Source organism: Oenanthe melanoleuca, chromosome 2 (genome assembly GCF_029582105.1).
Source record: "Oenanthe melanoleuca isolate GR-GAL-2019-014 chromosome 2, OMel1.0, whole genome shotgun sequence".
In the NCBI taxonomy this organism is placed as follows: Eukaryota; Metazoa; Chordata; class Aves; order Passeriformes; family Muscicapidae; genus Oenanthe; species Oenanthe melanoleuca.
The window spans coordinates 80,160,179-80,180,609 of record NC_079335.1 but is presented as its reverse complement, the minus strand read 5'-3'; the positions used below and the strand labels follow the sequence as shown (position 1 = coordinate 80,180,609).

The following is a 20,431-nucleotide window of genomic DNA, read 5'->3' as shown; positions in this document are numbered from 1 at the left end:
TTTTTCCTGGGTTTTGGGTTGTTTGGAGGTTCTTTTGGTGTGTTTGAGTATTTTTTAAGAAGCCAGAAAAATAACGAAGGGATGGAGTTGAGTCACTGTGATATGGCTCAATGATTCTCAGTTAAATAACCTTTATCTAAATCATGGTTTGAGTCTGTGCTAAGAAACTAAGGAGCAAAATGCTGGGAGTCTAGAGTAACTAATGGGAAAAATGGTCTTGTGGATGCATTTCTTATTTTTGAAAATGTTTAGTGGAAATTAGTTTTGGACAACTCAGGTTTTGTTTTTTTTAGGATAAAAAGTTTAAAATTCCTAGAACTCGGTCTTGAAGATGAGTTCCAGTAATAGCCTAACCACAATTTATTATGCTCAAGATATTCAGTTAATGCCTTCTCACTGAAAGGGACGTGTAGATACAGATGGCCAAAAATTGTGGGGCTTTTTTCTGTATTCTTTTGTCATTTTGAACACAGTATTCCATTCTTCTTTTGTCCCCCTTCTGTGGGAGAAAGGCCACCCAGGCCTTCAGACTGTCCCTTCTGTGCAGGCTGTTGGATGGGGTCCAGAACTGAATTATGTTTAACTTTGAAGCTCTGCAGACAGTGCAGAGTGACTGGATGTTGATTTGTGCCAGTGGATTTCAATACAGATAGCTCTGCTCTAATTAGCAGTACAATGGTCTTATGATTTATTTCAAATGTGTTAGTGTCTTGTGCATGATTGTGCTCAGTGGATCTAAACCTGTCATATATATTTGTCCTGCCCCTGTACTTTTTTTTCACATCTGAAAACTGGCATAACTATTTAAACTCTCCTATCAGCACAAATCAATGTGCATGGCTTTAAGCAGCAAATTAAATTAAGTTGTCCTAGATTAAGGAGCTTTGTGAAAGGAAAAAATTGTTTGGTCTCTCTGGCACATGCAGTCAGCAGCAGTTTATCAGCTCTACTAAAGAATCATGCTTCCGTGGAAGACACTGTTTGAGGGAACACAAGGTCCCCAATTACTTAGATGTTTAACGTTTTAAAGTTCATATTTTGTTCAGACATCTGTAAATCATTTGTTAGCCCTTATAAGTAGTCTTTATTTCTTCTTTGTTTTCTCCCATCTGAGGAGGGAGATGATTAGATCAAGACTTTGCATAGTTATGACTATTAGTAGCTACTAGGAGTTACTACTGCCTGTGGTAATTTAATTAGTTTTGCATTGAAGTGAAGTTCACAGCTTGCTGCAGATGTTTGAAAGGGGAACTTTGTGCTCATCTCATCAAGCTGCATATCAGTTGTATCCAGGGCATTATTTTGTTATTTGACAGAAAAGCAAACAAAAGTTGCCAGAGCCATTTAAAAAGAAGGATGAAAGGAAGCTGTAGTTGTCTTGAGTCCAATGCTCTTCATGAAGGAATTTCAGTTAGAGCAACATGCTCAGGCCTTGCCCAGTCAAGTTTTGAGCATCTCCAAGGACAAGCCTTTTAAGCAGCTGTTCCTATATCTAGCTATAGTTACAGCTTACCAAATAATTTTTAAGTCTCTTTGTCTTACTGGAATTTTCCACATTACAGATTGTGAGTTTCCCCTGTCTCATCTCTGAGGCCCTCTGATCAGTCTGGCTTAATCAGAGGACTGAGATTCTTTTCACCCTCAAGGTAGATGCTTGTATATAGCAATGGGACCTCTCCTCAGCTGCTTTTTCATGAGACTGGAAAACTGAGTGTTCTCAGCCTCTTAGTTGCTGTCTCTGAAACTTCTTGGTAAGATTCAGCTTACATTTATAGTAGAGACAATATTACTGAATAGAAGAAATAAAAGGGAAGAAAGAATAAAAAAGAGTGAGACAGGAAGATAGGTAAAATAGAGTGATGGGTTGTAATCTACTGTTGGCTAGAGGTAGGACTCAAGTGAGCACTGAGTACCAAAAAGAAGAGGCCTTTAGCAGGCTATAAGGAGATAAAAGAATACTTCTGAACAAACAGTTCAGTGACATCCAGAGCAAGGTGAAGTGATTTTTGCCCTTAGTGTGTTAGATGCCTTCTTGCCAGCTCATCACCTTTATCAGCCATCACTCCTCGTGGTGAGCTTCTTGCTCTTTTTTGGGATTTTTTTTCAGTAAACCTTTTTTTCAAGTTTCATGGGAGAAAGTTTATAGTTTGTGCTGGGAAAAGATGTCACATCTTGCACTCATCTTCCTTTTGTTGTCTTGTTTGTAAATGGCCAGAATTTGGGTGAACTATTCTGGCTGCTCTGGCTTACGAGGTGGCTGGGACTGGGAGAGTGGGATGCTTTTGGTGCATCATGGGGACTTGTCTGGTGGGAGAGGACAAGCTCAGGCCCTGCATTCCTCTGAATGGTTTCTGTGATGGAAAAACACATGCCTTCTAATATTGGTCTACATTTTAGGATTTAATTTTGGGATTTTTCCTGTTTGTCTGTTTTGATATGCTTTGTTTTGATTTCCTTTTGTTTAATTTTAATTAAGGAAACAGTTATATTGTATCCTGCAAATTACTGGTGTGCTCTGGAAAGCTTCTTTAGTCTGTGGTCAAATATGTGCAGGTGGACAGATCACTGTGGGAAATGAAAATCTCCTGAAAAACAATTATATTGCTATTTAATGTAATCAGATTTTGTTCTTGTATCTTTATTTAAAATACCTATGGACTTTGGTCATGATTTTGTTTGGACAAGAGCTGAAGCTGAGAGCATGCAAATATTAGTCCATGCAGCTTTTGTGTACTCAGGGAGTTAGAAAAGTGGAATTGCATACTGCTCTGGTTTCCTGGCATAGCTCACTGTGATAACCTTGCTGCCACTTTGGTCTCCCTGTGGGTACAGTGGCTTTTGTTTATACAAGGTGAACTTTCGATTTTAAGAGCTCCAGCACTATCACAGCTGCCTTTGGTGGCAGAAATGTTTTCCTGCCTCTACCAGCATTTTCCCTGGACTTCTGCATGAAGTTCAAAGACACTCTCATTTATATTAGAGTACTGAAAGGTTCTCTACGTGCTTTTTGGACTAAGACCCTACCCAACTTTGTTTCCTTGGGCAGTGCTGTTACTAAGGTGCTGATGCTGGAATAGCTGTCTGCCTGCATTTTGCATTGCTGTAACATGGCTGGTCTAACACAGAATAGCTATGTCAAGACTCATTCATTCCAAGGGGAAGATCCTCCCCTGGCATCTGCCTCGGGGATGCTTAAGTAGGACATGTTCAAGGCAGATGTATGTTCTGTAGTCCATGTGTTTGCAAAGCATGTCATGTTTTGTTCTGTCTTTATTTAGTTTCTGCAAACAAGTTGTAGCTTGGTATCTCAGTCCTGCAGAACTTGCAAGAATATTTGAGAACTTTGTTTCCAATTTAAATTCAGTAAATCAATAGAACTATAGAGCCCTAAGTGGCACTTAGGAGTGGTACATCAATTTGTTTATACAGGAGGCAAAGAAGGGATGATATATTTTAGCCTATGGAAACTCAAGAAATCCTCATACAAAACCAAAAACAAATCAACAAATAAACTTCCCCCCCACAAAAAAAAGCCCCCCAAACAGCAAAAGAGCACTTCAGCATAAATCTTGTCTTAGATAAGCTGAAAATTGGACAGACAATAGTGATAGTAGCTGTCCTTCAAGCTGTAAATTGGGAAGTCATTATTTTTCATCTTTTTCAGCTCTAATAACTACTAGTATTTTGACATGGGAACAGTAGTGTTTTAGTTTTAATAAGATGTTTATCTTCTATTTTACTCGGATTAATGTATTAATGGCTTATTCCATACAGAGCTTCTTTAATTCTTCCAGAAGCAATCAAACATTGTTCTCTGCACTGAATGAAGAGAAGGTGGTTCTGTTCCTGCATTTGCTAGGCATAGACACCAATGGACATGCTCATCGGCCAAACTCAAGGTAATTGACATGTTACACATCTTTCTTACTAGTTTTAAATGCACATAGTAACTTTTTAGGGGGTCGTATATGTCACCATGATCACTTACATTCTGACCTTTTGGGGTTATTTTAAGGTCCCATCTGTAGAAATGACAGTTTTTTGCTCTATACAATGTGTCAGGTTATACTCCTGTGCTGTCTGATTTCTAGCAATTGTTTTTGTTATAGCCAACACATAATCTGAAAGATGTGTAGGAAATACAGTTTTAAACATAAAGTGGATACAGATTTCAGCTGCCCCACTGCTCAAGTGGTATTGTTGAGTTTATAGACAACAGTAAGGTCAGCAATAATGGCTGCAGATTTGGCATTATGTTTTGGCTTTCCTTATAACACCTGAACAAAGAGAAGAGCTTAGATTAGCAGTTAGCATCAATTCATCTTGAAGTATGTTCTTTGAGAACTTTTCATTTCTTCACATCCTGCTTCACAGGATTTTATGTCTTTCCCTTGATCCCTGCATACTTTTAAAATTCTCTGATTTCCTACATCATTCTGAAGTTCATACTTGCTGTTTAATGCTAATTTATTATTATTTTTTTGAAGACAGAATTTTAAAAGTGACTTTAGCAACATATTGGAAACTAATTGTCTGAAAAAGTTAATCATAGTCACTTTTTTCTGAAAATATACACATTTTTTAATGTAGCCTCTATTCCAGGAAGCTAGGGTCTGTCCTGATCTATGAATCATCTTGAAACACTGCCTGGTGAGATCTTTCTTTGCTATTTCATTACCAGATTAAAGTAATTTTGGCAATTTACCATTTAAGGTGTTTGAGTTTTCCAGAATTCCTTAGTTTTGGCATTCTGCTTAACTTGCCTGGCAACTGTGAGTAGTAAAATTATAGTCTTAAGGACAGGTGAGGTTTGAAACTGTTGTATCAGTAATCTTCAAACTGTGCTGCAACAATTTAATATCTCACTAAGACTCAGAGGAGGAGAGATTTTACCTCTAGGAAGCCTTTTGTTAGCTTGGTGTTCATTTGAGGTTAAACCTGTCTGTTTAGGACAGGGCTTTTCTACCATGGATATGCTTTATACCAAGTGTGAGAGCCACCTTGAATGTAACATCTTTTTCCTATTTTTCAAGGGAATACCAGGAGAATATTAAACAAGTTGATGAAGGTGTGAAAGAAATTGCTTCATTGATTGACAATTTCTATGGAAATGATGGAAAGACTGCATTTATTTTAACTTCTGATCATGGAATGACAGATTGGGGTGAGTCTTTTTAAATATTGAGTCAGCTGAGTTTATGGGCACCTGGTGTAAGATTAGAGAACTCTGTGTCATGAGGAGCTTTGGAATCCCTGCTTTGATTTGGTATCCTAGGTGTTGTTTGTGTATGAAAATTCATGCCATTTGCTGTGACAGCATTCCATGTCTGGACAGAAAAAAAGACATTAATTAAAGCTTAGCTTCCTTGGTGACTGCTAGTAGGAATAGAAAGATGGCTGTAGGAAACCACCTCAAGCAGGAGTAAATGGTGTTATTTGGCTCCCAGCAGCAAATTTGGTCTTGTTCCAGCCCCTCTGGGACATGCAATTCTCACTTCAATGCTCTAAAATGCCTGGAAAAGGTCAGAAATCTGTCCAGGAGCTGGTGAAAAACTGAAAACAGGGAGAGGTTTTGTGAGGGGTGCGGAATTTTTTTGCTTATTTTGGCCTTTTAAGCACAGCAGAAAGGATGGGACTGCTGTGTGGCCTTGCTAGAGGAGATGGTGCTGGAGAAAGGTGGAGGAGATTGAGGCAAGGACAAACCATGCTAATACCCACAGAGGAGACTGTGAAGGGTATGGCTACAGTGGCCAAATGCTTTGAGGACAGATGAGAAAAGTTTAGTGGTAAGCTCATTTAGATATTTTCCTCTAGTTCTCTCTTATTTCAAGAATCTTGAGAACACTCCTGTCCTTGTGTGCGATCAGTGAATGTGATAAGTCTCTGTGTGTGAAATCCTCAAGTTTTTCAGTTGAAGGAATGCAGATTTTTTGTCATCAGGGATAAAAAAAAATTGTATATTTATTCAATCAGTCTAATTACCTTTCAAAATAGTTCCTTTGCAAAATAGTCAGTTTTGATTATTATTTACTGTTGAGCTGACTGCCACTTCCAATACAATTTTTATTCTGCTATTTTTTTGTATGTTTCAAGAAATTATTTCATAATTTTTTATGAGGGGTATATATAAATTTATCTACATAATCATAGGGATCTCAGGAGGTCCAACCACCTGCTCAAGGCAGGATTAGCTTTGGAATCACACACAGATGCTAGGGCTTTATTCAGCAGGGCCCTTAAAGCCTCAGAGGGATGGAGCCTATGCAACCCTTTTGGGCAGCCTGCTTTGCTGCTTGCCTGCCCACATGGAGGGGGAAAGGTTTTCTTTACCTGCAATCTGAACTTCCTTTGTTTCAAACTTTACCTGTTCTGTCATGCCCCCACCATGCACCACAGTGACACTGTTTCCATCCTCTCTCAAATCCTCTCACTGTGGGGTACAGGCAGGATGTCTGTTGTGTTCTCCCCAAAGCTCTTTCTTCTCCAGGCTGAACAAGTCCCAGTCTCAGCTGCTTCTCACAGGGCAGGTGTTCCTTACTGAGACCATTCCAGCTGGTGGGTGTCTTTCCAGTACCAGAGGAGCCCAAAACTGGACCCAGTGTCTAGAGGTTGTCTTGCAGGTACTGAATAGAGGAGAACAATCCCTTCCCTGTACCATGCTCCTTTTAACACTGCCTGGGGTGCTGTTGGCCTTCCTTGCTGCCAGAGTGAGCTGCAGGGGTGTTCTCATTATGTACTGGATCCTTTGAAGGGGGTGTAAAAGGTGTTAGGAGTAAGTTCTTCAGGCTTTGAGAACCACTGGTCTGTCATAGTTTTCTGTCTTGAAGGAAAAGCTTGATCTTGTGCCAGAAGCATTAATAACTTTCAATTTGACTTTAGTGAATCCAAGAGCAAACCCAGAGGCTCTGCTCAGGCCCACTGTGAGCTGTCTGAAGGATATTTCAGGAGCTTAAGTTGGTAGGAGCTGGTTGGTAGTATCAGCCCCTGCTGCAGCCTTTCAGTGGTTATTGGCAAAATGGGATGTGCACCAGTTTTAAAACAAATTAAACATTGTAAGGACAGGGGGACCTATTAGGGAAAAGTCTATGATCTGAATTAGACATGATCAAGACATTGTAGCTGCTGACAAAAGCCAGTGAAGTCACTTGCTTTCTCAGTCTGATTCCATGATTTTGCTTTAAATTGATAACAGATGGCGTTGCTGATCACCCATGTGGGGCATTCCATACCCACCCTCACCTTGGCCTCTTGTTCCTGCTACCAGCCTGGCACAGGTACCTATGTGGTGTGCTGGACTATGGAAGAGACAAATAAACAATAGCACCTTTTTTTCCCCCTTTCCCTGGAAAAAGTCTATTTGGAGAGTGCTGGGTATGGAACCTGGAACTGACCCAGCTGAAAGGAATTATTTTTCTTCCTCTCTTGTTATTCAGATCAGGCTGAAACCTGGTTCTTTGTAACAGGGAGGGAATGGGTACAGATGCCTTTCTCAGCTGTATCTGTCTTAAAGTATTCAAAGGCAGAATCTCAGTGAAATGCTGATGGAGCTGCTGGCTTGGCTGAAATGTAAGCTCACAAAAATATCACTTTCCTTCTATTGCAGTAATAAGAGTATAACTGATACAAAAAATAATCCCAGGTCCTTGGAAGATACAGGAATTGCTGTCTCCAAGCTCTTTGTCCAAGTTATTCAAAGAAGAGCAGTTGTTGCTGTTTTTTTGAGCTCAGAGAGTGCCCACCAAGGAAGATCAGAAATCGGATTCCCAGACTAGTGTGTTCTTAAGCTTTGGGCTGTTTCAAGTAAGCAAAATTGGCACTTCAGCTGTGCCACAGTGATTGTTTTAAGGACAGAATTGGGTGTGAAATTCAGAATAGCCTTGAGGTTGCACAACAGTCTTCTTTCTCTGTCTTTATTAAAATACATATTTATAGACAGGGAAGAGCATGTGTCTATGCAAATATAAGGAAAATGTGTGATCTTATAGACGATGCAGTGACCCACATAGGGTTTCTGTAACAACCCAGCCTCAAAGGGAAGAATTTTATCTCACTGCTCTGGTACCTCACCCACTGAGTTCAGTGACCAGTGTTTCTTTCAAGCTTGTGTGGCTCCTGCTTTAGTACAGCTGCTGCTGAGATGTCATAGTTTTCAACCTTCCTGCTTTTGGTGGCTGATATGTTAATATGGAGGGAATCAATTTCCCCAGGGAAGATGTTTTGTCAGTTTTTAAGGAATGTGCTACTAGACTTTAAAACCTTAAGAATTAACTTTTGTCACTGTTGGAAGGATGAGACTTGCAATGCATATTGTTTCTTGGTTTTGAAGTGGAAGTCTAATTCTTATTCAGAGATCAGTTCTATATGGTTTGCTTTTTTCACGTATGCCTAATATTACTGAAATCAGGCATTCCTGGTTTCCCCAAGATGCTCAGAATAAGTAGATGTACATGTCTTGAGCTGGTAAGTCCTCTATATGTTGAGGCATTAAAAATACTATAGCTTTAGTTTCTGCATGTTAAATTTTGGGGGGGATTTAATATACAAAGTTCTATCTGTATAGTCTTGATTTCCCAACTTGAAACTTGAATTTAGCCTTTATTATTAGTGACATAAATAAGCTATGAAGCTGGAATAGGTTGTCTGTAACAGGCAATGTTAGTATGTCTATAGCAAGAGCTTAGTATATGTGTGCCTATTTTTATTGCATGTACATTTAGTTTGTTTTTTACAGCACATGTCTTAAAGTTTCTATTTTTTTTGTTTGGTGTGTCTTAGGATCCCATGGAGCTGGTCATCCCTCAGAAACTTTAACACCACTGATTGTTTGGGGTGCTGGGGTGAATTATCCACAGAAAGTTACATCCCAGTTCTTTGAAGACGATTTTTTGAAAGGTAGGTGAAATATAGAACTCAAGTGAAAGATTCTGGCAGGAACGGAGATGTTTTTAAACATTACACCTGTTGATCTTCACTAACTTCTGTTCCATTTCAGTAAGTATGATTTGCTTTGTGTGATGTATAAAGAAGAGGTGGCAGGGTATGCCTAAGGAAGCTACTGCAAAATTGGGTAGATGACATTAAACAGTTTTCTAATCATAGAATTGGAAACTTTGTTGACAGGAGGCTATTCATGCTCCTAAAACTTAGTTCGAAAGTATACTGAATTTTTAGGAAGTTGAATGCTATTTGTACAGAAACATGATAAGTTGACAAGTTGAAAGACTTTTCTAAGACCTTTCTAATTTCACAGCACAACTCTGTGGACTTTTCAGGGGCTGACTTGTCACATTTGCATTCTTGTTGCTGTTGTGCAAATGTAAACAGCTTTTTCTCAATGAAACTGTGGTTCTTTACTGTTATTTTTCCCTTTTGTAGTTTATTTAAGAGTAAGCTTTTTAAAAAAGAAGGAATTTTTATTTCATATATATAATGTAATAAACACTGTCTTAGTGAAATATCAGTGGGGTTGGAGAATCTTGAACACACAATTCAATTGTTCAAGCTGTTCTGTTCCTCTTTCATGTGCTCATTCTTGTAGCCTGCTCTGTTTAGATGCCTTGAGTTTTGGGTTGTTGCTCATGATCAATCAGGTAACGACTTTCTATTTTATTGGATTGTTTGTCAAGGTACATTAGAGAAAACAGGCAAAAATTACTTCAGCCCTGACGTTTTAACTCCACCCTGCTCTCAGGAAGGTATTTGGTAACAGATTAGGTCATTTCAGAAATAATGCAAACATTTCACTCTTTGTGCCTACTGCTGCTATAAAACTATGGCATCTGTGATAAAATTGAAAATGAGCTGTAAAAAAAAAGTAGAAAACAGAACGAAAGAACTGATTTTTTTTGGTGTCTGCGATGGCTGATCTGCTGACTTTTAAGGACATTTGATGTCTAAGGGTTAATCCATAATAGCTGAGTTTTACATCTGTCAGTTTCCTTGATTCTCAGCAGCTTTAGTACAAACCTCAGCATTTGACTTCAAATCATTATGAAAATGATGTGATATTTCAAAAAAGATAAGCATTGAGCTGACTCCCAGGTGCACAGTAGGGAAAGCTGTATGGCTGTCTTCTGTTAGGCAATGTGTATTTACTTATAGGACATTTGTCTGCACCCTGCTGTGCCTGCTTCATTTTTTTTCTTTTGTAAAAACCTAGCAAACCGAATAACCACACCAAAAAAAATAACCACACCAAAGCAAACATCAGAACTCCTCAGTTCATTTTTTACTATCATTTTGTATTTATCAAGCACATTGTTGCTTTGTTTAGACATTAACCTTACAGATACTTAATTGCCGATGATGATCTCTACTGGAGATTTGAGATGCTTTGAGTATCTTTGGAGTTTCAATTTCTATTTGAGTAATAAGTATCTTAAGAAGTACATCAGAGCTTCTAGTAGGTTACGCAGCTTAGAATTAAAGAGAAAATTGTTGAAACAACTTGGCACTTGCACTGGTCAATACAGTTCAGCTACTCCATTGTTACAATCCCAGATATTTTCACAATATTAAGATATTTAAAAAAAAAAGCTGTTTAAAAGAATTGTCTTGAAATGTTCTTTGAATTTGTCTTTCCTGCTCCATACAGCTGCAGCTGTGACTGTGTGCAGTGGAGGAGGGTGTTTTCAAGATTGCAGTATCACTGATGTACGCAGGTGTCAGGCTTACAGTTCTTGTTTGTTCAAGTTCTTTCATCTATTGACAGTCCTTTCTAGTGTTTCTGAGTTAAGTGTTTATGGAAATAGTGACAGAAGGTTTCTGATGTTGACCAACTTCTTATGCTCTCTTCAGTGCAAGCAGGCTGTAGGCAGCTCAGTGAATTGTCTTTCTTCTCGTTATTGCCATGGAGGGTTTGTACCCCCAAAGGCGGTGCCAACAGGCAGGACTTTGCCTGTCCAGTTTGTCACAGAGATGAATGTGCTCCTTGGATAGCCAGAAGGGCACAGAGTCTGCTCTGGGTTGACAATCTTGTCCTCATCAGTTTGATCACCTGTGCTCTGCCTTCCCTCAGGCCTGGTCATGCAATCCTCTTGGAAAGATTTGTTATGGCAGCCTTGCATCCTCTGGGTGACATGTGGTATTACCCATTTGGCCACTGGTTTGAGCCTTCTTCAGAAAGAAAGACAACACAGAACTGCTCTCTAGCTCCTCATGGGCTGATGGTTGGCCCTGAGGCACAAGCCCAGAGGAGTTTGTGAATGAATGCACAGCATCCTGCAGCAGTAGGATGTGGGGTGCTCGATGACATTATACACAAGCCTGGTTTGTAGGGGGCTCAGTCTGCTTTGCCACAGCTCAGTGTACCCTCCATTAATTTGGCTTCTATGAGATTTTATGTAAGATTTTCTTTGGTTCATGTCTCATCCTCAGCCTCTTTTTGAACTGGCACTTTCCTGCTGTTTTGTTGGACTGTTTGCATCTGACAGCCCAGCAGGCTGCAGTAAAAGCAGACCAGGATAAAGGCAAAAAAAAAACTATATAAAGTGTGTGGAAAACTGCTGAGCACGGTTCAGGGAAACCTAGACAGTGAGCTGGAATCATAAACCAGTGTGAGCAGCACATACAACCAAGATGCCTTACTCCTGGGAGCACAGCCTGGACTGGCCAGTCTGCAGGTGTGCCCCAGTCCTTAGGATTTCCTGGGCTCAGTGTCCTGTGGCTCCTGGTCCAAAGCACATGTCTTCAATTCTGCATTTTGGCATATCTGAGTAAGGCACATGAAGATGAATAAACTTCTGGCAAAAAGAGATGTTTTCTCTAGCAGAGATATAGTTTCTTTCTACCTTAGGCACAATTTGTGTGTGCATAGACAGCTTTCCAATGTTTTTCTTTGAAAGGAAAACAGGCAATTCATTTATATAGTAGAAATATGGATAAGAGTATGTTTCTAGAAGTATAAGTCCATTTCCTTTTCTGGGAAGCAAAAGGAAGCAAACTTACTCCTTTTGGTGTGAGTTTAACAGAATTGATGATTAATTCTGCTAATACTTGCCCTGTGTTGCCATGGGAACTCTCTGTAGCTGTCTCACCACTGTAAAAGTACAAGTCTGCTCTTCAGTGTGCTTGTGGGACCAAATAACAGTGGACCTGTACTCAAACCCCCAAAGGTAGCAGTGGTATGAACTAATTGCTGGAAATAAGTTTGGTGTATGCAATACTGCAGATGTATGAAAGAAAAAACCAGAAACAAACCTTGCTAAACTCTGTATTTAAGTAACTCTCCACCCCCAAAGAAAGCAGACAATTTTCTCTTTATTTCCTTAGAGGCTAGTGTAGACCAGGAAAATATCATTTTCAGTCAGGTTTTTGTATGGTGTGCCAAAGCTTTAGGATCTAATGTTTGTACCAGTGCATTTAGGACCATGGGTTAGCCTTTTTTACAAACTATTGAAGAGATTCTATAAATCTCCTAAATCTGAGTTTGATTCTTTTAGTTGGCACAAGAGGTAATACATCACTGTGCTGAAAAAAATAAAAGCCTTAGCCTTTCTTCTACTGATCTAGGTCACAATTGCAGGCAGCAATTTATTCTGCTGGATAAAAGAAAATGTGAACTGAAATGAATGTATTTTGTTGTTTCTGCCTGAATTCCATCTGTAACCCTTCTTGAGCTAGCATCTTAATGTAAAATCATAATTTTCTTTAGTACCAACGCTTCACAGAAAATGGCAACAAGATATTAAATGTCAACTGAACTTGAAATGTCCTTTCAAATCTGTGTAGATTAGCTGTTCAGGTGCTCTCTTGTTTTTTTGCAGAATGGAAACTGGAGAACTTGAAGAGGCTTGATGTCAATCAGGTATCAAACATACCTAATATAATAGTTCATAAATTTTTACCTTAAATTGTGAGTTTTATGTGATTTAAAGTAATTTACTTAATTTGAATGAATGATTGTACCAATGTGTCATTTCCCTAGAAACAGGAACCAAAATAATATAATGAGGATAAGTTTAAATTGCTAGTTGATACATGACAGCTGCACACAGCTTCTCCTGAAGATGCATTATTGCACCATTTATCAGCTGTAGGAAGAGTGCAGTACAATATACCAGGTCCTCCAAGCTGCTGTCACTAAATGAAAACCATTTCTTGCTTTAGTGGTCAACTTAAACTGTGGGGTTTTTTCATCTGTGATTGTGGCCCAAATATTTTGCATTGTAGACAATAAGTGCTGTAAAGGAAGAAAAGAAGGTAACCAACTTACCCTTGGATCCTAAATCAGTCAAGCTTTTTTAAACTGTGGTGCTTCATTCTCCTGCAAAATCTGATATATGAGTAACAGACTCCAAACCTACTCAAACAAGGGTAATAATCTTATGTTAGAAGGTTCAAACTGGGAATGCTCTGGAACAGCTTCTTTCAGCAAAGCTCTGGTACAAAACTAGAACCAAGTTTTCCTCTCAAGGTTGGTTGGAGTTATGGCATTGTTGTTTTGAGACTATATAGAATAGTCTTGAGTAGTAATTTGTCCTGGATAATGGAGTTCCCAAAGACAGAGCTTTTGTCCTGTAGTACATGTGGGACTATGGGTAAAAATAGCAAATGAGATTTCTAATTATCATTACACTCCGAGTGTATTGTTCTCTACAAATAATGGTTTGGAGTCTGCCCAGTAGATCTGAGGCTGGAGCAGTGTGTCTGTGTTTTCAGTGTGGTTTCTTCAGATTTATGCTGGAAAAACAAAGAATTTTGGTGTGTAGTTTTATATTAAAGGAAAATATAACCCTTGTAAGAGGCAGTGTTTATTATCACAAGTAGAAGGAAATGGCAACTTATTTTATGAGATGCCTTGGTGTAGATTGAAGGACCTTTCTGAGGGCTGACTGGACATTAAAAAATTGCAGAAACTCCCTCTGAAGGAGAGAAGGTGAGTAATCCCCACTGTGGAAGCATGGGATAAAAATTGTGAAGAGCAGTTTATCCAGTATACTGCTTAAAACCGTAAATATGAAATTAGTTCTTTGGTCATATAAACAGTCATAAAGAATGGTATGCCTTTGCGTAAAGGAGGTGCTGAATTCCTGCAAATAAATACTGGAGTGGTTATATTTGTTTTTTAAATGAAATGTATTTTTTTAAGCTTTATCAGCAGTGGAGCTTCACATTTGGATCTAATTGTGCCATGACTACTGGAAACTAAAAATCAAAAAAACTATAGGGGAAGTTGTATGTAAAGCATGGCAGTATTACATCATTATCTTTTGCAAATGCAGATAGGTTAAAATTAAGCTGAATTTATTAGCTGTAGAGGCTGAAACTATGCTAAAATGGGAATGCTTCTGTTTGCACAGGCTGATATAGCACCACTGATGGCTTCCCTTATCGGTGTGCCTTTCCCCCTGAACTCTGTGGTAAGAAGTACAAATGTTTTTCCATGTTATAAAAATCTGTTCACCATAAAGGAAGAGCTGTTGGGGGCAAGACTTGAGGTGTGTGAGGAGAAGGATTACAGATTTGTAAAAGTGCGACAGGGTGTGAAGACTGCTTGTAGTTTTAATTTTGTGTGTGTCTTTAGAGAAAAAACTGAAATATTTTTATGTGTTGTGTAGGGCTTCTAATTGGAAGGGCAGCTGGTCCTTTTGTAATCTGCAGCTTTATACTCCTGGGCTATATAAAAGTTTTTTGTTACTTTGTTTTTAGGGATGGTAAAAATGCAATATGGTTTGAATAACACGTGATTTTGATCATGAAAGCTAAGCCTGTAAACAAGCCAGTTCCTGCAATTTATTGTTCAATTATTTCTTGATTAAACTAGTGTACTTTCTTCAGATGTTATCTTGTGCCTCTAATTTAGTGAACAGTGAGATGGCTTTTTCTTTTAATTCCTCTCATGTTATTACATAGTCCAAAAGTTGCCTCATAAATATCTAATTGACAATTAGCATTTCATTAATGTGCTGTCTTGCTGCTAGTTTCACATATAAAATGCCTATTTACAGCATATTTTTTAACATATTTCTTCTGGAGACTCTACCCCAGGGATTGTCCCCCTGTCCTGCACTCATTGCTGGTTGTGTGAGGAAAGCTGCTCAGCACAGGGTGGCATGGCAACTGCTCCTTTTCCTACCACAAGTACTGGAATGAGTCAGCCCCAGGTGAAGCTTTAGGTGGAAGACTTTGAGGGGGATCAGAAATGGCTTTTGATTAGAGGTTGAGTTTATATTATTTTATAGTATACAGTTTAGTAACAGCTTTTGTTATTTGTTTTTTGCTTTCCTGTAGAAGCAGAGATATTACAAACAATCCCTGTGATGTTGCAAATCTGTGAGAGAAGAATATTTTCAAAGAAGTTACATGAGTTATTTCAGCAGTAATTTCAAGTATTCTCATTGCTTATTTGCCTAGCAATTCAGTTAAGATAAATTCCTGTTATGTAATTTAATTTTTTTTTTTTGCTTATTATTTGTATTTTTCTTCCTCAGGGAACTCTGCCTCTGGAGTATCTGAACAGTAGTGCTCTTTTCAAAGCAGAGAGCATGTTTACCAACGCTGTTCAGATTCTTGAGCAATTTAAGGTACTAAACATATGGTAAAAAAGGCCAACTTATTTGAATAATAGTTGTTGCTATGTGTAAAATAATTGTATGACTTATCCTATACATAGTGTATTAAATTGAAAGGATTAAAACTGAATGCACATTCATGTGATTGAATAGCTGTGAGACTTACCTGAAGAAGTTTGAAAGACTTAATAAACAGGTTTGGTTAGTTTTTTGTAAGGAGAATGAATAACTTTTTTCTTGCTTCTTTACAAAAATGGTGATGTTTATTGGTGTTAATGTAAACCCACTTGCAGTATGTAGGTAGAATCTGAATGCTGGTACCAAGGAAGGGAAATAATGCCTTTGCAAAGGGGACTGGGAGACAAGGCCTTAAATCAGGGTCAGTACACAAACAAATCAGAAAGGTAATAGGCTCCTGTGCATTAAAAAAATTAAATTAGTGGTCTAATTAACTTTTAGCTAATGCTGTTATATCTGTTGTTTTGCTTTGCAAGTGTTCATCTGTGGCTTCTCTGTCTTGATTAATTTAATATTGGATATTACGTTATGAGAGCACATGAGTGGTCCAAACAAAGGTTCTGTTTCACTAAGCAGTGGAGTGAGAAACTGTCCAAAATTCCAGTTTTGGCAAGGCATAGAAATGCTCTGAGGGAAACCATCCTCCACAGATAGAAGCTGAGACACAAAAGAATTGTTATCCTGTCTGGAAATTCATATCACGATAGTGAAACAATGAACTAGCATGAGATGACCTGCACGAGATTAGCACCTTCAGCATCTTCTGTCCCTTTGTGAATGCCAGGTTCACAAAGGTGTGGTTACCAGGGTGGTAGTGTCAGCAGCAGAACTACTTTCAAAAATATGATAGAGAACTGGCATGTAATAGGGAGAGTGAATGGTGGGGTTGGAAGTCAAGTTGGAAGCATGCTGATATCACCTCTGAATTTGGCAAACCTCTGCTTTAAGAATTAAGGATGACTCAGACATTTTCCACTTAAATAGGCATCTTGGAGATTTAAAAAACTAAATAGTTCTGCTTCTTCTTTCCTTTGAGCTTACTTTTCTGTTTTCTATAGTTCTATTGCTAGGTTATTGTTGTTGTTGTTGGCTTCTTTTTAGCATTGCATTGGAATGATCCTGTCTGAATTTCCTTTCTGTTTCTCTGCTGAAGCAGGAGTGCACTGGCTTAGACATGCCAAGTGGATTTTTACTTTTCCTGTGGTGGGCTGACCTGACCACAGTTTATGCTCCCTGAAGATGATGTTGCCTTGGATGGATAGGATGAAATGTGTGGGCTGCTATGTCCAGCTATCAGCTTTTACAAGTAGTGTGCTGAGGAAGTTCCTGACTGTACATTATGCCAACAGTCAGACTTGATTCAGGCAGCTGCAGGTGTTTGGGAGGACCTTGGACAAAGTGGCTCTGATGGCATCCAAACCTTCTATTTTTGTCCATGTGCTGGTTAGTTGTTTTAGAGCATTGCTTTGGCAGTGTTTGTTGCAGTGTACTGGTGCCTGTCTGGTATAAATGGTGCTGGTTTCACTGAGGAATTTGTCACTGAAGCCTGATAACACTTCTAGCCATATCTTCCTTTTATCCTGCAAACTGTAGAAGTCCTTCTGACAAGAGTAGTGGCTGGGGCATGGTTTATTTTATTTGCTTTAGAGCAGGTCTGAGTTTCCAGCAAGTCAGAGGAGTTGTGCATTCTGGAGTATAACACCCAGAGTCATGGACAGCATATTGATAATGTGATTAAATCTGTTTTCCAAAGTCTTAGAGATCTTCTGTGATTTTTTTTGGAGTTTATTTTCTGATACAATTTTTAGTCTTGTTGCAACTTGCATGTAATGATTTAATGCTCTTTTATGCAGGTTAAGATGAGTCAGAAAAAGGAAACTACGTTATCATTCCTGTTCACACCATTCAAGTAAGTGCCTGTTAAAACTATGTATATTTTACCAGATTGTTTGTCTTATCATTTACTTTGGTATTTCAATGAGCTGCAGCAACACAATTAGTCTCTCAAGTCTTTTTTTTTGATGGCAGTGTTTATCTGATTGTGAAACTGCACTAGAACTCTATGCAATTAACTGTTCCTTCTCACCAGAACTTTAAGATAGATTTATTTTTTAAAATTTATTCTTTACATTTAATTTTCCATTAAGGGTTATTTGTCCAAGCTTTTTTTGACAGTATAGCTATATAGATTGCTCAGTAATTTTCACTTTTTTGTTTTTCTTTTTTTTTGGCTATATTTTTTTCAGCATTTGTTGGGAGATAAAAGTACCTATAGGGTCAGGAAGTGCAATCTGTTAATTTATATATATAAAAGTTGAATTTAGAATTGTTTATTCTGTGATTTAAATTCTAATAAGGAATAAATAAAATGCATTGCATTCAAAAAAAAAAACCTTACAGTATTTATCATTTGTGTTGCCTAGTCTTTGTGTTTCCAGGGTTGTGAAAGAGTCTTGGTAGTGATTTGTGTATCTGGGAACTCTGTTCTAGTGTATGGAACAGTTACTGCTCCCCTCACCCTTCTGTCTTATCTAATTAAAGCTACTGTCTCCTTTTCCCTTCTTTGTCAAGGTTTTTAAAAGCTTTGCCATGGGTGCACGTGATAGTCTTCAGTTCTGCTCACAGTTTGTGGAGTGCTCCAAAAATGCCTTGTCACCAAGAGCAGCTGTTTTCCTTTGGGAAATAGAACTGATGTTAATTAAGAGCTTTAAATCATAGCAGCAGCAAGAAGTACTTGAGTTGCTTCCTGAGAAGTATGTTTATTGTTAAAGATGATTGCTGTCTATCTGAACAGACAATTGCTGTGTTATATTGTACCTCTAGCTCCCACAAAGGGAAAGGTTCAGGACAGTTTGTGAGACAAAAGTCAAGTTAATCTTGGGCATGTAATGGATCCTTTATAACAAATTCTGAATAAGAATGATAACTACATCAAAGAATTTGCTGGTCTGTATGAAATAAAATACCTATATGGAAAAGGTGACCAGTCCTCTTTGATAAATGACTATTAGTTTCATTTCACAACTCTTTCACTTTTACCTTTCCTTGAGAAATAAGACTGATTCTATAAAACAAGATGTGCTTTTCTTAATGCTGTATTTATCTTTCAAGGAACTGAGTATTACTGATTGCTTTATGGATTGCTGTCTTTGCTGTTTTATATGTTGGATTGTTTTAAGTGGAAATGCCAGAGACATCACTTTAAAAATGCAACTAAAACTTGCTATAAACATGTTGTTACTTTGGTATGGCTCGCTGCAAAAACAAGTTTATTTTCTTTAGATACACTTCAGTTTTTTCTGAATCGAAATTTGGATTAGTAGTTGCTCCAGGAGAGGTGTTCATTTGAGACAAAATAATTCCTTGGATATGTGAATGTCAATGATGGAGTGATGCACTTTGCTTACCAGAGACAAGTAATAACTATTTCACAATGTTTGATAGTAAATGCAACAGTGGTTAGCATGATTCAGTGGCAAGGTACACTTGATTATTTACACTGTAGAGGAAGGGTCAGAAAAAGCTGTCGTGGAGACCTTCCTTGAGTTGTGAGATTCAGAAAAAGCCCCTTATGTTCTACCCTCCTTCTCAGAGGGAGTTTAGGTGCAGCTGGGTCCAGACTTAGTCCTAGACTTGGTCAGTGGTTTGTGTCTAAAGGATTATGCATGTGCAAACAAAACTTTGTGTTAGCTAAGATTCTAAGTTTGGCATGCTGTTAATCCCTTGCCAAGGGTCTGTTGTGGCAAGGGATCTGTCAGCCTTGAGCAGCCAGTGGGGCTGAGGGAGGAAAGGAATCCACCACCACAGTGAATTACCTTACAGGAATGTTGTGGGGATGAAGACTTTGGTGCTTCAAGAAGATGCTATTTATTCATTGTAGGAAGCCTCATACCATGAGAAAAAGACTCATACCATGGATGTTCACACACTAATGTAAATACCCACAACGTGCTGGGGGTAGTTTGGCCAGATTCTGATTAGTCTTCACAGCTCTCCTTGACTTTCAAAACTTGGCTCATGTCTGGGAAGCCACCACAGGGTCTTGTCCAACCTCCTACTAATAGCTGGGATGAAGTGGTTGAACAGTAACTTATTTTTGAACAGATGAGTAACTTCCTAGTGCTCCAAGTGCAGGAACCAAAGGAAGACTGAAGGCAGTTTTAGGCATGACCTGTCTCTATAGATCCATCCCCTCTTTCATATGCAGATGACTGGATGTGTGTGCAGTGAAAACAAGCCTGAACTTCAGCTGCAGTTGCATGATCTGATGCATTAGTATAAGGCAAACCACATCTGTCTTTCACACAAATTATGCTTGAATCTGAATGAGATAGAGAGGGAAAGGCATGCATCCTCTTCTGCTGTCTTTGCTGAGATGCTTTTTTGGCGGTAGGTAAAAGGGTGGAGAAGGCTATGGTTACTTTTTCAGAAGTTAAAAATGCAAAGGTGAGGATACCTACCTCTTGTCCAGAGCAAGAGAAGTCCTTGTGTGCTGTGCTGTGTTTCAGAGTAATTGGTAATTGTATGGAGGTTGTGTTTCTGCATAGCTGTGTGCAATTGGGATTTGTTTCATGTCAGGTTTGACCTCTGATCTGTATTAACCTATGGTTGGCCTTATCTGCTGCTGCAGCTGAGCACAGTTCTGTTTCTGCATTACTGTTCTTTCATTCAGACACAAATAACTTCTTCCACCTCTGTTCATTTTCAATTGTACAAAGGAGTTATATTCTTTTTTTTAATCCTGATGCATGAAATATGTAACTCGAAGCTCAGAAAGTATGTGCTCCAGTGTATAATGCTTTTTTTTCTTCATAGTTTATTGGAGGTTAGTGAAGTGTAATTTGTGTCTGAAGTGCTTTGGGATCATGAAATTATGTAGAATATTTTAAGTATTTTGTTTG

At 38.6% G+C, this 20,431-nt stretch overlaps 1 protein-coding gene across 1 annotated transcript in view; it reads left to right on the top strand.

The window, feature by feature from the left end:
- PIGN (phosphatidylinositol glycan anchor biosynthesis class N) overlaps window positions 1–20,431 on the top strand; it is a 96,946-nt gene that overhangs the window by 25,900 nt on the left and 50,615 nt on the right. Inside the window, exons 6-12 of the mRNA XM_056484351.1 lie at window positions 3,775–3,899; window positions 5,034–5,164; window positions 8,776–8,892; window positions 12,765–12,805; window positions 14,301–14,360; window positions 15,432–15,524; window positions 17,384–17,439. Coding sequence (XP_056340326.1) covers window positions 3,775–3,899; window positions 5,034–5,164; window positions 8,776–8,892; window positions 12,765–12,805; window positions 14,301–14,360; window positions 15,432–15,524; window positions 17,384–17,439 — 623 coding nt within the window. The remainder of the gene's footprint in view (window positions 1–3,774; window positions 3,900–5,033; window positions 5,165–8,775; window positions 8,893–12,764; window positions 12,806–14,300; window positions 14,361–15,431; window positions 15,525–17,383; window positions 17,440–20,431) is intronic.